The 18,702-nt window shown below is 29.9% G+C and overlaps 1 protein-coding gene across 1 annotated transcript; it reads left to right on the forward strand.

Moving 5' to 3' along the window:
* Nucleotides 1–1,248: 1,248 nt before the first annotated feature.
* On the forward strand, nt 1,249–18,073 carry LOC145066993 (disease resistance protein Roq1-like). Its single transcript, XM_079014226.1, has 7 exons — nt 1,249–1,763; nt 2,625–3,720; nt 3,809–4,021; nt 15,143–16,006; nt 16,089–16,655; nt 17,759–17,834; nt 17,928–18,073. Exons 1-7 carry the CDS (start codon nt 1,264–1,266, stop codon nt 18,071–18,073), a joined length of 3,462 nt encoding a protein of 1,153 aa, XP_078870352.1. The 5' UTR covers nt 1,249–1,263.
* Nucleotides 18,074–18,702: the final 629 nt, after the last annotated feature.

The following is an 18,702-nucleotide window of genomic DNA, read 5'->3' on the forward strand; positions in this document are numbered from 1 at the left end:
GTTTATGCTTATGTTTATGTATTGATGATGACATCCCAAATGTTTTAAAATAAATAAAAATACATTTCTTCGGGAATGCTTTGATAATGAAATTATCATGTTTTTCTGGGAACAAATTCCGCAACGTTTTTGTTAAAAGAGATACTCTGATTTTTATAAAGCATAAACAAAAAAATCGGTCTTTTCTGGCCATGGAGGAAAAAGAATAGAGGGAATGGAAAGAAGCCGATTGAAGTTTAATTGTTTTTTTTCATAAATGGTTTGTTTTGGTATAATGGTAATTTGGTTAGTACATGGTTATTATTAGTTTGGTACAATGATAGTTTGATTATTATTATTTTGGTACAATAATATTTTGGTAAATTTGGTTTGCTATCTATTAGCTTTACATTCATCTTCAATTATGTATTTTTTATTCCAATTGTACAAACAACAAAAATACAAATGATTAATATTATGTAGTAAGATTATAACTTGAAATAGTATGATAGAGACTAGAGAGTAATATTACAAACAAAACACGAAACCATAAACAAAAAAGATACAAAACTCAGTTTGTTACCCGGAACAAGACCGGATCGAAATCGTAAACAACACTATGAAGGTATATTTCGGTCCAAAACCCAAAACCAGGTTTACTACCCGGAACCGGACCGTACCCAGACCTGATACACCCAAAAACGGTCCGGTTTTCGGGTAAGGTAATTCATGATTTTCGGTCTTCGGACCAGTCCGGGTTCGGCCCATTGCTCATCCCTAAAGAAAATCATACAAAGAAGAAGAATTAACATAACAATACAAATAATAAAACTATAAGATAAAGGCACTATAGTCAATTCATAACGCTTTAACTGATTCTTGTTGACCTTAGTAAATGAAAGAATCAAAACTAGAATTGCACCTTTAAATAAGGACGATACATAGAAAAAGATTCTTTGAGGACCAAAACAAATGAAAATGACAAACCACATACATTATTTTTGCAGTTTACTCTATATTCTATCTCAACATATCATCAATGTGAATTCCTGAATTTCCTTTATATTGAAATTGCCAAATGTCTAGTGATAGATATTTCTTGAGCTTTCAGGTGGAAATTTCTTAGAAACTCGCATTTCTTTTCTCTCTCTCTCTCTCTCTCTCTCTCTCTCTCTCTATATATATATATATATATATATATATATATATATATATATATATATTAGTTCATTTCATTGAGGTGCTAAAACCACTGACATTCTATCTCAACAAATCAACACATCGATGGCATCTTCATCATCTTCTCCTCCTGTCGTGGCCTTTTCTTCTCGATTATGGAAGTACCATGTTTTTCTTAGCTTTAGAGGAGAAGATACTCGTAAGACTTTTGTAGATCATCTCTACACAGCTCTTGTACAACAAGGGATCCACACTTACAAGGATGATGAAACACTTCCTCGGGGAGAAACAATCGCCCCATCCCTTATCAAGGCTATCGAAGAATCACAGATAGCTGTTATTGTATTCTCTAAAAATTATGCAAATTCTTCATGGTGCTTAGATGAACTTGCATATATTATGAAATGCAAGGATACGAAAAGCCAAACCGTGATGCCTATATTTTATGACGTGCAGCCCTCTGCAGTGCGAAAACAAAAACAGAAATATGGAGAAGCATTTTCCAAACATGAGTTGGAGAACAACAAGAAGGTTGAATCTTGGAGAAAAGCACTTGTGGATGCAAGTAACATTTCTGGATGGGAAGTCAAGCTCATGGCCAATGGGTAATTTTCTTCTTTAGTTTTTACACCATTATTGCTTAAGACATATACTTGGGCCTTATAAGCTTTTTATACATATTTTAGTTAGGGAAAATTCATCAAAGCACCACTAAAGGGGGTATGGTTGAAGAAAATGACCAAAAAAATGCAACTTTTTTAAAATGATCACGATTTCCACAGAAAGGGTATCTGTAGAACTTGTTCACCTCCGAGGAATTGGACACGCGGGGACAAAGACAAAAAATCATGTCTGGTGGCATGGTTCCGTAGAGAACATCTCTGTTGAAATGGTGAACCGCAGAGACATGCTCTGCGGAACCATGTCATCAGACGTGATTTTTTTTTCTTTTTCCACACGTGTCCTTCCTCAAAGGTGAACGAGATCCGCAAAGACCCTCTCTATGGGATGGTAGCTTTCACTAGATGGGGTTTCTTATCCTTGTGAGCTCCGATTAATACTTCAAAATTTTGGCTGTTTTTCTTGTGAGTATATGACAAATATGAGAATGAGTATATCATGATCTTGGTATGTTAAAAGATATTCCAACTTCCAAGTCATAGGATTCCGGATAAGCTGAAATTAAGGTATGATGGACAATATTGAGGTCTAATTCTAGTTCCTTACTCAACACCTCATTTCAAGAACCACAAATCCATTTTGTTTTGCTTGCTATATCCGAAAGTATTCCATGTTTCCCAGATAAGCACTACAATCTGTGATATTTACCTTTAGAAATTCTATTTAAAATGTGAAATATGAAGGGTAATTAGGACTCATTTTCTTTAATTCACGGAACATGAAATAGATTACTTCTTTTGTCCATGTGAGCATATGTTAATTATCCTCGTGTATTCAATGTGTAGGCATGAATCAAAGGTTATCAAAGAAATTGTTGACACAATTTCACATAGGTTGCATCCACTGACTTCAAGTGCAAATGACAAACTGATTGGAATAGAGGCTCGCATGCAAGATTTGAAATCAAAGTTAGAAATTCGCTCTGGTGGTGTACGCATGGTTGGGATATGGGGGGTTGGAGGTGGTGGTAAGACTACTCTTGCATTATCTGTTTTTAGGGAAATCTCTAGCAAGTTTGATTTTTGCTGCTTTATTGAAAATATTCGTGAGGAATCAAACAGATATGGTTTGGAAAAATTGCAATTTAAAATTCTTTCAAATGTTTTGACGCGAAAAGAAATTGAAGTAAACAGAGATGTACGACAGCTGCTAAAGGATAGGCTTTCTCGTATAAATATCTTGCTTGTTCTTGATGATGTTGATCACCTTGACCACTTGAAAATGTTAGCTGGATCACATGATTGGTTCGGTGAAGGAAGCCGAATAATCATCACAACTAGAGATGAACATTTATTAACTGCACACAGAGTAAATGTGATATACAATATTAGGTTGCTAAACAATGATGAGGGTACTAAGCTCTTTCGCAAGCATGCACCCCGGGATTACAGACCTATAGAAGATTATGAGCTACTTTCAAAATATGTGGTATCTTATGCTGGTGGGCTCCCTTTAGCACTTACGGTTTTGGGTTGTTTTCTGTGTGACAAAGACATTGATGCGTGGTGGAGTGCATTAGCCAGACTGGAAGAGATCCCGGAGACCGATATTGTGGAAAAGCTAAAAATCAGTTTTGATGGACTTAAACCGGTTGAAAAAGAGTTGTTCCTTCATATTGCATGCTTCTTCAGAGGGCAGTATAATAATGAAAGGACAATGGCTATGCTTGATGCTTGTGGTTTTTACCCGGTTATAGGCCTAAAAGTGTTGATACAAAAGGCACTTATAACTATTTCGGATGGAATGTTTGATATGCATGATCTGGTGCAAGAAATGGGACACTACATTGTTCGAGGGAAACACCCTAACAATCCTGAAAAACATAGTAGAGTTTGGAAGAAGGAAGATGTTCTAAAGATCTGTACTATGGATTCAACGAAGGTAATGATTAAGTTATCTTTGCATGCTATATATCTATAAAGGGAAAACCTTTTAACTCAACCCTGACACCATTTTGCCTCTACCGCAGGAACTTGACATGATTGAAGCAATAAGATTTCAATGCAATAGGTATGATCCAGTAGAATTTCTTCCTCCGGTTGTTGCAAACATGAAAAACCTTCGGTGGATTGATTGGAGAGGTGATCTTGCAAGTCCATTTCCTACTAACTTTCCACCTGGGGACCTTTGTTGTCTGATATTGGATGACATCTCGCAGAAACGACTTTGGGGTGGTTATAAGGTAATTCTTATACTTTCTCTAATTAACCCCAAAAAGCAGATGAATAATCATAGACCCGACTTGCCTAATATTGAGAGTAAATTACACGGACATGAGCACACAAATATGAATAATCATAAGCCGCTATTTTTATTTTATAATTGTCCTTCTATTTTTAGTTTGTAGAAAGACGAATTGTTTATATATGGGATAATTTAGGAAAAATGTGAGGTATGAATTGTAAGCTCCACATCACATGCCATGAACAATTAAACAATATAAATAATACATCTAAGGCTTGCTGGGCCGTTCCAAGTTGATTTGACCCAGGACAAAAACAAAAGATGAAACCCTTTAAAATTTAGTAATCACAAGCGATAACACAACGATGTTTGTGGAGATGGTATCGGATGACTTGTTATTATATATATATATATATATATATATATATATATATATATATATATATATATATATATATATATATATATATAAAGTTGGATTGTGTTTAAAGGATGCGAGTTAAAAAAACAAATGACAAAGCCGATTAAAAAAAAACAAACAATAGAAAGAACTTGACCATTTTGAAAAGCAGCCGTGTTTGGAAAAAAACAAAAATAAAAAGTGTTTGGAAAAATAAAACAAAAGAAAAATCTTACGTTGGTCAAAACTATATTTTTTTTAAGAATGACTAACATTACCGGTAGGCTGTTATGAATTTTGTTAACAACCCTACAAATAATAGTTCTTATACATTAAAAGACGGTGAAATTTTGAAAATCCCATATATAAACATGAAAATTATGCATGGTAATTAGCTATAACAACATCATAGTTTTAAATAAAATGAATGTTTGGGTGGTTTAGCAAAACTAAAAAATAGTCAACAGAACATTTCTATAATTTGGTTGATTTATGTATATAAAAAAAAAATATATAAGGTCTATTTTTTGAAATTTGGATTCCAATTCATTAAAGGTAAGGACGTATGATTCAAATTTAAGTTACTTAAAGTATTAAAAAAATACATTAGAAGAGCCCGTCCAATTGAATAATAAAAAAAGTAAAAAGAAAGAGTAAATGCATATCAACTCAAAAAACGCTATAAAAGAAATTCGAACCTAGTACTATATTGATAATGAAGCGCGAACCTAATACTATATTTGATAATGAAGCGCCTAAACAGTGAGCTGTACCCACCTCCACTGGAAAATTGTTAAATATTTAAAAAAAGCATATATATATATATATATATATATATATATATATATATATATATATATATATATATATATATATATATATATATATATATATATATATATATATATATATCCGTCCCAAAATTATAGTCTATCTTTCCTTTTTGGTTTGTCCCAAAATAATAGTCTACTTCTAAAAATAAATAACATTGTTACCAAAATACCCCTCATTATTACTTAATCAACTAAGCATTTAATAGAACATTAAATACAAAGTAAAGACAAAACTGTCATTTTATTATATAAAGTTAGTGGTAGTTAATGTTTTTCTTAATCTGTGTGTTTTTTGTTTGTAGACAATAATATTGGGACGGAGTGAGTATATATATATATATATATATATATATATATATATATATATATATATATATATATATTACACTTTACTCTTCATTTTACACTTCTAAATCCAAAAATTACTCCTACTTTCTTGCACTTTTTTTTTTCAAAAAAATGGATCCCAACCAAAATACTCCATCCACTCCAAACACCCCAAACACTCCAAGTGGTTATCAAACATATATGCAATTGTTGAATTCTCCAATCCAACAACAACCTTGATTCACTAACCTTCCATACAACCCACAATTCTTCCAAAACCAACGACCACAACAACAATTCACTCAACCTCAATGCATTCCCCAATTCCAAGGTTTTCAACAATAAACTTCTCCATAATTCCAAACATAATCATCTCAGTCCCAAACCGTGAACCTCGACAACGACGATGTACTTGTCCAAGAAACACCACAATCATCTCGAAGAAGGCAACCAAAAGGAAAAGGGAAAAAGAAAGCAACGACTTGGAACGAATAAGAGGAATAAGCATTAGCAAAAGTTTGGATTTTCATATCATGTGATTCGAGAAGAGGCAACGCGCAATCTGGAGAAAGTTTTTGGAATCGTGTTTTGGATCACTTTCACGCACTACTTGGAAGGAAAACGGATTGGTCGTACGACCCAGTCAACGGAAAATGGCGTGATCTTCGCGCGATTTGCACAAAGTTTAATGACATATTTGAAAATCTAAAAAATATGCATAAAAGTGGTTCGAACGATTTCAACATTTTATCAACCGCGTGCTACCAATTCAAAGTGACCAACAACGGTAAACCATTTGGTCACCAAAAAGCATGGGAAGTTTGCCGTCAAGGTCCAAAATGGGTCCTTAGTCCGGAGACATCGCATTCAGACTTGACCACCGGCTCCAACAAAAGACCAATAACTTCTGATTCAGACGCGGGTTTTGGGTTAGACCTCAGCCGAGGGAGAGGGTCCACCTGAAGTCCAGCTCCGTCGACCACCGGGAAAGGACAAAGCAAAACGGGTGACGTCTTCAAGCGGGAAAGCAACCGCAAGTAGTGACGACGGGCTTGTGGAATCCATAGATAAAACTTTAATTTCTCTAAAAAGAAAATACGAATCCACGGAGGAATCTCATTGCCAAAAAATCGCTCTTATCGATCCTCAAATCATAAACTCGAAGCCCCTACCGGATCTCGACCCCGAAAATCTCGCGACATTTCTCAAAATCCAACAACGTGTCCGTGCTAAGTATGAGGATTAGCTTCTAATACTTATGTTTTAGTTGTTATATTGTGTGTTTTTTTAAGTAATTTAGGATAAATAAATAATTTAGGATTTTTTTTAATAAATTTAGGATAAACAAGTAATTTAGGATTTTTTTTAAGTATTTTAGGATAAATAAGTAATTTATGATTTTTTTTTGTTTTTTTAAATATTTTAGGATTTGATTTTGAGTGTGTTAAATTTAATGCAATGTGTTTTAATTTAGTGTTTTTAATGTGTGTTTTATTTGAATTACTTTATTTAATTTAATCTAATATTGTCAAAAAAAATGATGTGGAGTGGTAAACATTTCTAATAGTTAGTAGGTTGGTAGTGGGTTTGTAGTGGAGATGATGTGGCGTCACTTTTTGAGTAGGTTGGGTGTGACCATACCCCTTAGCCTTAGAGTAGGTTGGGTGTGACCATACCTCTTAGCCTTAGAGGTGTGCATGATTCATACTCCCTCCGTCCCAAATTAATTGTCCACTTTTGACTTTTGTAGTCTTCTTTCTTCAAAGTTGACTTTAAATATTTTTATTTGTATTATCTATTACTTGATGAAACTTATATCAATGAAAAGACATTTAAAATGAAATCCATTCATATATTTTTCATCAAGTATTATTTATCAAAATGAAAAATATTTAAGGTCAAAGTTAAACAATAAAGATTTCAAAAGTCAAATATGGACAATTAATTTGAGACGGAGGTAGTATTAACTAAGTAACATATCCGGTTCCTTTGTTAAATTGGTTATTTGAATTGCGTTATTCTTCGATTTTCGGGAGAAACCAAATAAATAATTAGTCTAATGGTTTTATTTGAGTTTTGGGTATTTCTAATCGGCCCCACTTGAAACCTAAGCTTGTGAATAATATATATATATATATATATATATATATATATATATATATATATATATATATATATATATATATATATATTAGGTGTGAGACCCCTATATTACATGGGTTATTTAAAAAAAATTAAATATGAAATTTTAACAATTTGAAAAGTTTGAATTTATAAAAAAAGACAAAACTTCAAAAATGGTCCCTGTGGTTTACAGGAATATCAAGTTTAATCCCTAAGTTAAATTAACTAAAAAATAAAAAAATAATAAAAAAAATCCCGTTTTTTTTAAATTCGTGAAATATTCTAATAGAATATTACACTGTACATATTCTATAAAATATGCAAAATAAATGGAAAAATCTAATTTTTTTTTAATATTATTTTCGGAACTTGAATTAATTAAAAAAATAAAAAAAATCTCGTTTTTTTTTTGAAAAATACGTGAAATATTCTAATAGAATATTATATTGTACATATTCTAAAAAATAATTTTAAAATGCAAAATAAATGGAAAAATCAAAAAATTCTTTTTTTAAATATTATTTTCGGAACTTGAAGTAACTAAAAAAAAAAAATACATCTCACGATCTCACAAAATTAGGCCGTCTCACATAAACTTTTATATATATATATATATATATATATATATATATATATATATATATATATATATATATATATATATATATATATATATATATATATATTATGTTCCCATATTATAATAAGGATTTCTTTTACACACCATCTTACTGCACAGTCTATACTAATATTGACTTTTTACCAATTTTCCTATGTAATCAAATTTAAAGTTTCAAGAAGATCTCAGGTTTAATTTTTATTTAAAAAAATAGAAAATGAAATTAAAAAAAAAAAAAAAAAAGGAAATTGGAATAAATAAAGATAAAATTGGGCCTACTCGGGAGAGGAGGAGTCACGTTCTATCCAACCTAGTGTTATTTAATAATAATTAATATTATTTATTATTTGAAGTATTTTTTTTGTTAGCAGCTTTTTATCTTTCTATATTTTTTATTTTTAGGAACACAATCAAAATACATTTTTTAACTTCACGTTAAGTTGTACATTCTCATCTTTCTTTTTAATGAATTTACAAAGATTGTTTAAATGTTAATAATATTTTTCTATAAAAAAACTGTACGTTTAAAAAAACCTGCATGTTTTATAAAAATAATTGCACGTTTTATAAAAAACTGAAGTTTTTATAAAAAAAAAACTGCATGTTTTAACTGCATTTTTTTTGCATATTTTAATAAACAAATTGTACGTTTAAAAAAAAAACAGCATGTTTTAGAAAAAAATTGTACGTTTTATTAAAAACTACACTTTTAAATAAAAACTACACGTTTTATAAAAAACTTAAAAATATAAATTATAACAAGAAATAACAAAGAATAACATATTTATGAAAATTAAGTTTATGGAAATGGAAAAAAAATGTTTGTATGTTTACGACTAAAAACAAAGATAAAAATTAATGAAAATTATTTATATTATTATATGATAAAAATAATATTATTGTTAATTTTTTATCTTAATAAAAAATAAGTTTAAATTTATGAATATTAATAAAATTAGTAATAAATATATAATTATTATATAATAAACTTTTATTGATTAGGTTTTAATGAAATAATTCTAAACGTTAGTTAAAGAATACTTATATGACAATGATGACTTAAAAGGTATGATAAATGATAATTATATGGTAATAAGTAGGCGAATACTCACGCGTTGCGCATAATATTTGTATATAGTTGAAATATTTATAAATATATATGTTTTTGTTAATCATAACAATGAGGTTGTTGTTAACTTTGATATAATAATTCTTATACTAAGTTGTTATTAAACATTGATTATTCTGAATGATATTACAATGTATACATCTATTAAAACTATATAATATCCATCGTCTCAATGAGTTTTACTCGCGGGTTACTCATAAAAAAAGTTAAAAAAAATACTATGTGGTTTAATGTTATTTATAATTGTTGTTATTGTTAATTAAATTTTTTTTTGCATAATATTTTAATTTCTATCATTATAATTATTTGAAAACATCACACATTGTTTTTCTTTTTAAGGTAACAATATAATTTTTTACATAATGTTACTTTTGACTATTTTTATTGTAAGTTATGTTTAAATTACTTATTTAGAAACTTTTAATGATTATAAAAATAGTTTTTTATTTTTCTTAGTTATTTGTGGATTACAATTTAGCTTTTGCATTTAACACTACAATTTACATATTTTAACTATTTATAAAATAATCTTTGGATTTTATTTTAAGTTTAATTGAAATTTTAACTTAATGAACCCTTTAACGTTATATTTAAATTAATAATTGAAATATTTTATACTATTCAAAGTTGTGACTTTAAAATAACAAAAATTCACATTCAACAACATATATAAACTAATAAATTGAGTATAATATGTTAAAAGTTAAAGATATAATTTTATAAGTAGAAGTAAAAGATGTTAGTTTAATATTCAATTTTAGTTAATTTAAGATTAAAATTTAGTTTTTGCACTTACTTAAGATTATTAATCAATTTATAATAATTATTAGAAAGATATTAAAAAGTCATGAGAGTTTCAAATGAATGTGGTGTTTTGAAATATGTCTCTTTTATATATGCCTCTTTTGTAATAAAGTGATAAGATTGACAATTTGCATTTCAAATGAGATTTGTATGGATAATATCACATATCCATGATTTTTATAATTTGATTTTATTATTTATAACTTTTTTTCGTTGATTTTAAAACTACTTATTATTATTAATAATAAGTGAAATAAAACTTTTAAAATCACTTATTATTATACTTAAAATGTTAAACATATACTAAAATATAAAGTGATAAGATAGACAATTTGCATTTTAAAAGAGACTTACATGGATAATATATATGACATATCTATGATTTTTAATTTTTTATTGCTTTGAAGCAACACAAACATACAAACATATATACAATATTTAATTAAATATTATCTATATCACATTCCATAACATACGATCGATAACATTAATCTAATCTAATTTACATTAAAATTTCAACCACAACATACAATGATTGTCTTAAAAAAATACTTAAACCAAGAAAATTAAAATATAAAAAAGAATTAGTATATAACATACTTACAAATTAAAAACTTTAACATAATAACATGGCTCGAAAAATGGTCAAAAGCCCTCAAACCAACACAAAAACCTTTAAACTTGTTTTCTTTATGAATTTTGTATGTAATTGGTATTTGTGTGTCTACTCAAAGAGATTGGCCTTTTATAATATATTATCCATTAATTGTTTATTAAACATATTATATAAGTTATAAAACCTTTTGAATGGTTAATCATTATTAAGAGACTTTTGAGTGGTATTCATTCAAATAAGAGGTTTCAAATGAATATGGTTTGAGTAAAATGCATCATGGGAGTTTCAAATGAATGTGGTGAAACGAAAAATGCTTCCTTTATAAGTATATAAAGATTACCTAAAAAGTAAGACTAATAGTATATGAGAGTTAAGTAGATTGGTGTGTCCATAGCAGCGCCCGTTATAATATGAACACCCTAATTAATTTTTTAAATATTTTTATTTACTGAAATTGCACTGTTTTCTGAAAAGGCTAATTATAAGCAGTTAATTACTGGTTTATTTTTTTTATAAAAGTAGCAATAGGGTGCCTAAAGGGTGTCTTATTAGACACACACACTTAAGGTCAAAAGAGAAAATTATGTAATCGAGAACGCAAAAATAAATCTTGGCAACATATTTCTTTTTGCCACAAAAAGCTTCGGTGTATCGACACGACTGAGAAAAAAAAAAGAAAAAAAAATGGTACGTCGGGGGAAAGGCAATATTCATATGTGAATATAAATGTAAGTATATTCACATATGAATCCACCACTTCCCCTCTACTCCACCATCACCACCTCCCTTTACTCCACCTATCATCACCTCGTGTTCTCGATTTCATAATTGTTCTTATTTGAACCCTCCCATATATATATATATATATATATATATATATATATATATATATATATATATATATATATATATATATATATATATATAGGTGGGTTCAATTGAGAAAATAAAAAAGGTTGAGAATGGGGGAATCATTCTCAGCCACTCATTTAATCTAAGCATAAAAGACACGGTGGCAAACTTGTAAATATCGTAATAACCTTCAATCTCAAATACGTAACTATAGAGAATTCGATAACTGCTCGTTCATCATCAAAATTTTTCCTCCAACCTTCAATAATCATCCAGATTTCTTTAACTAAACCGGAATTTCTTCACTATTAATGAAATTGGAATCGGAGTTCTGGACTCGTAGTCACAGTCGACATTGAGGGACTTGGAATCGGTACTCACAGGTTCCCAATCGGATTTTCAGAAATCAAAATCAAATTGAGAAATCGATCAGATATAGGATGTCGCATCTGAAGTCGAAATCAGAAGTATATGATGATTTGGAATTGATAACTTGATGTTTTTAACATTTTTAAAATAGTTAACTTGTTTGCTCTCCAACTGTTTGATGAAATGCATAAACTAAATTACCACGTTATATTCACATATGAATATGTTTTCTCACCTGAATCAGTATATAATTATTAAAAACACAAAACAAATATGCAAGTCTGTATGTTATTCATATGTGAATAACATATAAAAATTATATATATTTGTCAAAATACCTTCAATATTCATAAGTGAATATACTTTGTAATATTCATATGTGAATATACTGTGTAATATTCATAAGTGAATATATCATCTAATATTCACAAATGAATATACTCTGTAATATTCACATGTGATATACCATGTAATACTATGTAATATTCACATATGAAATATCATTTAATACTCATAAGTGAATATACCATCTAATATTCATAAGTGAATATACTATGTTAATATTCACAAGTGAATTCATCGTCCAATATTAAAATATGAATGTACTATGTTTATTATATGTTATATTCATATATGAATGATACTTAAATTGTAAAATAAAATCATAATTTTTATTTATAAGTGAATAACGAATGTACTGTAATAAAACCTGATGCATTGTTATTCATTTATGAATAACGATAGCTGAAAATATAAAAAAATATAAATTTTTTATTTTATCTTAAAACTATATCAATATGGATGTCTATTTGTAGAGAATAAAAAATCATGAATTTTGGTATATTTAAAATCATTTTTTGATAAAAATAGCTTATAAAAATTAAAAAAAAATGAAAAAAAAAACTATGTTTTTGTATATATATATATATATATATATATATATATATATATATATATATATATATATATATATATATATTAAGGTAATGATTAACATAGTTTAAGGAAATATGTTATGTTGGAAAACACATGTGCATTCGTTTCCCATTTCGGCCGGTACGTTGGAGGCTTTTGTGGCAAAAATAAATGATTGGCTGAGAATGATTCTCCCATTCTCAAACTTCTTTTTTTCTCAATTGAACCCTCCCGTATATATATATATATATATATATATATATATATATATATATATATATATATATATATATATATATATATATAGGGTTAGATTATTTTGTTTCTAGTAGCTATTGTGTGCCAGAATGCACACATCTGGACCATTGGATGGAATATAATCAAAAGTCATGATCTGAGGGTCTATGATAGTAGAATAGGATAACATATACCATATAATCACACAAATTTCAGCATAAGGGCATTTTAGTCAATTAACCTATATTAAAAAAGGAAATTTTCGGATTTTTAGGGATAATTAATTCCTTTATTTTTAAAAATCTGAATATTTTAATTTAATTCAAAGTTAAAAATTCAATTTTATTCTGTCAGAATGTTAGAATGTTAACCATAAACTAGTAAATATATTTTTCGATTTTATTCTGTCAGAATGACAGAATGCCAACCATAAAATAGTAAATACATTCTAAAAAGAATACACAAAATCAATTCTTGAACTAATAATATACCAAATAATTACATTGTATGATTGTGATTCATTGAATAATAACAACATTCTGAAAGAAAAAAGAAAAAAAAACATCACAATCTAACAAAAACACTAATATATTCTGATAGAATATTATTTTTTAGCAACATTTTATACATTGTAGCATAACACATTCTGGTATAATACACTCTCATTCTCTATGTTTTATTCCTTCTCCACATCAATGTTATCCTCTTCAAAACCTAAATCCACAAAGAAAACATAATCAAGATTCAAAAATTAAAAAATTCAATGCATTCTAAGAGAATAAAAACTATAAATTCTGACAGAATGTACTTGTTGTTGACAATTATTCTCAAACATTCTAATAGAATACATTTATATAAAATAAATTCTACTAGAGTACATTACATAATTCAAGAGATGTGATTGTATACAGAATTCAATAGTTGTGATTGAATCATCAACACACATATGCATTCATTCCCAGTCATGAATTCAAGAAACAAACACACATTTAAATTATCGATTTAGAAATATGAACACCAATTTTGACTTTTTCGAAACAAAATCCAACTTATGACTATGAAGTGCAGGTTGTATCAGAATGTTTCTTCAATCGAACAGAAATAAACCATTGAAGAAATCGAATTTAATAAGATGATGAACATAATCTCGATCTTGAAAAAAAATCGAGATAAAATCAATCTCGATTGAGGTAAATAATTTCCAGTTATATCCCCTAGTTGTTGGATTACTGGACCAAAGAAAGAAGAACAGGAAGCTGTCGGAGGATACCTCCATCCAAGTACCTTCAATCGTCGGGATTTCCTCACCGTTTGCTCCTCGCTTCTCATTCGTGTTCATAGACCCCACAAACAGCGCCACTGCTCCTCCGCATCCCCTTCTTCAGCCTCATCGACCCCAGAATCCATCATCGATTGCGAGACGAGAGTATGTGCTCCCTTTTGGATCCGTCGATTGTAGAAGAAGAAGTAGAATCGGTGATGGTAATGGTGTTGATGTCGATGATGAAGTGTTCGGCCGCAAACATATCTAGGTCAAATATATTTAGTTTAATTCTTTAATTGAATGATTAGTTTATTTCCTTAATTGAATGATTTCAATTAAATAATTTCCTTAAATAAAAGTACAAAAGGTCCAAAATACCCTTTAATGATTTATTTAATTATTTATTATTTCTTGAATTCTCATTGGTGCATTTAGGCACACAATAGTTGCTAAAAACATTTGAACCTAGCTCTCTCTCTCTCTCTCTCTCTCTCTCTCTATATATATATATATATATATATATATATATATATATATATATATATATATATATAATTCACTTTTTCAATTATATATGTATTTTAATTTACTTTGATTTGTTTTTGACTTGTTTGCACTTGTATACAACAGCATCTCCCAAATTTGAAAATCATGGAACTTGCTTGTTTGAGTAACCTAATCATGACACCAGATTTTGATGGACTTCCTAATCTTGAAAGATTCATTCTTCGTGGATGTCGGTGTTTAAAAGAGATTCATCCGTCGATTGGACGGTTGAAAAGGCTTGTTTTCCTGTCTATAGAATTTTGTGCTGGTCTTAAGATATTTCCTCCCATTACACAACTAAAGAAACTCGAGACCTTTTCCTTATCGCATTGCCCAAAACTTTTTAAGCTCTCATGGATCGAAAGGAACTTGAACACTGTACCATTTCTTCATTTGAATAATAGTGGGAAAGGAGTAGCATCTTCTAAGAAAACTTCATCAAACATTTTTGCTACTTGTTGGGCGTGTGGTGACACAGAAGTTAAAAAACCACAAGAGAACCTCAGTGATGTAGAAGAATGTTATTTAGAGGAGGCTTGTTTACATCACAACAGCATGAATCACCATACTCTATTAAGGTTTTTTCCCAAATCCTTAAGAAAGTTAAATCTCAGGTACTGTAATTTGGGAGATATAGGCATTGGCTCTGCTGTTTGGGAGTTACCCAACTTGGAAGAACTTATTCTAAAAGAAAATGAATTTTCGCATTTAAATTTTAGTCTCTTGCAACTTCCTCGGCTAAAATGGCTCGATGTATCACGCTGCATAAAACTTGTAGAATTGTCAGAACTGCCATCAAGTATAGTTGTTGTTATAGCAGATGGTTGTGACTCACTTGAAAGCATTGGAGATATTTCAAACTGTAAATGGTTGTGGAAAGTCTCACTTCTGGGGGTGAAAAATCTTCGTCCATGGGTTGGTGACATATTAGTACGCTCTATGCTCCAGGTTTGGCTCTACCTTTGGAATATTTCAGAATTTTTTATAATATAAACCCAAACATCATAACTGAATGTGTTTTCCACGGCAGGGAAATGCTGTTGAAGATCATTTTATCAGTGTCGCTCTCGAACATCAGATGATTCCAAAGCGGTTGATAGGTAGGCTTCATAGGTTGAAAACTTTTAAACTCCCTCTTCCACATGATTGGCGCAATGACTTTTGTGGATTTTTGATATGCATTATCACCAACACAAGACATCCGATCATAAAGATAATCATCAAGCGAGAGGCAGATGAGGATTCTCGATCTGAGCTTTGGCAGGAATCTAATGAAGCACTAGATTCTAAATATGGTAAAAGTGTGTCACTCGTAGGATATGTTTCCTTCAGTTCATTGAGTCGAACAGGATACTTGAATTCAACATACAATATGATTTCTTTTTCCATCTACGGAAGGAATTGGAGTGGGCCGGAAGCTAATAGTTATGTTGGAGCTGAACTCGTTCCTAGGAAAAGTAAAGGTGATGATCGGGTGCAAACAACAGACTGGTCAGAGTTTTGGGACAAGGACCATGAACATGGAAATACATTTACAATCCACCGTGATGCACATTCTTCTATCAAGATCTTATGGCAACCTTACTACTGCACACAGGTCTGTTGATTATTCGCCACTTGGTATCTCACTTTCTTAACTCTCTTTTTGCATTATTCTCATTGAATAATCAGTGGTAGCAGTTACTTTCTCCCTGATTCTACCATTATGATTAGGTAAATGTGACAGGAATCACTTTAGTCTCAATGACTTAGAGATTCTTTTATGAGTTTGTGTTTTTCTAAGTATTCCTTTATTTGACCATTATAAACTTTTCCTCGCTTTCCCCCAACTTTGCCTCTACTTCAGTGGTGTTCTCTGTTTCTGTGACTGTTTTCCTATTTAATTTGTTTTTGTTTCGAGGCTTATTTCCTGCAGTAGTTTCTTTCACCATCAATATCATATAGCTTTTCCGTATTGAGTGGCTTTTCAAAAATAAATACTCCTAAGGGGGCGTCTGGGTTGTGGCATTTCGAATTTGGTGTCGGAAGGATATGGAATTGAAAGGATTAATTTGTGATTGGTTAATAAAAGTCGATCATTACATAGTCCAAAAACCTATCAAGTACCCACTGTCCAATTTTCAATATGTCAACGTTTTTTTTTTTTTTTTTTTTTTTTTTTTTCGGGCATGATTCTTTTTGCACACCCTTTAAGGATTTGGAATGGAACTAAAATTTGCTCTTCAGTACACCTTGTCTGGTTTGTATCTGTAAAAGAGTGTGAAATATGTATATATTTTATAAATAGCTAATAGCAACGAATTTGAATAATTATAAAAAATTAAAAATGATCAAATTACTTAGTTGAAAAACGATTCTTCTTAAAAACTGTATAAGTACTTAAAAAAACCTATTCATTACATATACCATTAAACATATAATAATTTTGTTAATAAATTCTTTACATATTCAATGGGATACTCCATATATAACCTGTTTGGCTGTCAAGGAATCATACATCTGGTCCAAAAACTGAAGTTGAAATCAGGAAAAATAAAATAAAATTGCTTCTAATTAAACCTAGCTATTACACATGAACATGGTGTCTGCCTAAAAGTATGCTGCAAAAGCAAAATTAAAATTATGCTTTTAGCCTCAACTATTTTCAGTCTTAAGTGTAACTTTCATCGTTGGTTGTAATTACATTGTATTCAATGCCAGCAAGTAGTTGTGAAAGTGGACATATATAGCTATGAAGACATAGAGAAGGCTATGTTGGAAGTTATCCACCTTTCAGGTTAATATTGTGTTTGTATTTTTTTCATTGTAGCTATTTGCATTTGAGTACCATGCATGTGTGTGAGTAGATTTTGTTTTGAAATATATATAGGGGTGGAGTCCGTATCACTCATGAAAGACACGATGGACGTGGAATTGGCAGTGATTGGAGATGTTGATCCAGCTGATATCGTCGTAAGACTTAGAAAGTGTTGCTACGCAGAGATAGTGACCACTGGACCAGCTAAAGATTGGTAGAAGCTTAATGGGGGTTCAATACTTAATTTGTTCAAAGTGTATAAGAGCATCCAAATGGTTGTGTAGATGTATTAATTAGTACATGTATATTGGAGTACTTTTCAAAATCTCACGAGAGAAATGGGCAATGTACAAGAAAAGATGCAGTAGGTACATGTGTATAGGGTTGGCTTTGGATTGATGATACCAATACATATTGATGTAACAACACCAACTTAGTTATCTTTCAGATATATGCATGTGTTGTGCATGCTTTGTTCGTTTCAGTTTGTCATTTTTATATTTATGCATTATTTGCTTTTTCAGTTTAGCTTTTGATCATTTCCTGTTTAGTGGTAGACACAAGTTAGTGGGTAGTTTTTTATGTTTTATGCATTCGCGTTTTCATGTAAGCATTTTGGTATCTAGTTTTTCTTATTCCATAAAATCAAGCAAACACAAGCAAACACTTGAAGCTTAGATTGTGTGTTCTCTTCTTAATTATAGTGTTTATCCTTGTTTGTTTTGTGTTATGTTGTGTACAAGTTACAGGAACCATTTCAAGTTAACATACTGGTGTCAAAGCCTAACCCATGGGCGATCTTCAAGTAGTAGGCGGCATTAAGAAACTCAGCAATGGTAACTACAAC

The sequence above is a fragment of the Lactuca serriola genome, chromosome 8, assembly GCF_051521515.1.
Source record: "Lactuca serriola cultivar US96UC23 chromosome 8, Lser_US96UC23_V15, whole genome shotgun sequence".
NCBI classification, from domain to species: domain Eukaryota; kingdom Viridiplantae; phylum Streptophyta; class Magnoliopsida; order Asterales; family Asteraceae; genus Lactuca; species Lactuca serriola.

Bases quoted from the DNA above. Each gene is read 5' to 3' on its own strand.
- LOC145066993 (XM_079014226.1), top strand. From the start codon at position 1,264: ATGGCATCTTCATCATCTTCTCCTCCTGTCGTGGCCTTTTCTTCTCGA. The intron at 4,022-15,142 runs GTAATTCTTATA...TGTATACAACAG, and splicing joins GACTTTGGGGTGGTTATAAG to CATCTCCCAAATTTGAAAAT. The intron at 16,007-16,088 runs GTTTGGCTCTAC...TTTCCACGGCAG, and splicing joins TAGTACGCTCTATGCTCCAG to GGAAATGCTGTTGAAGATCA.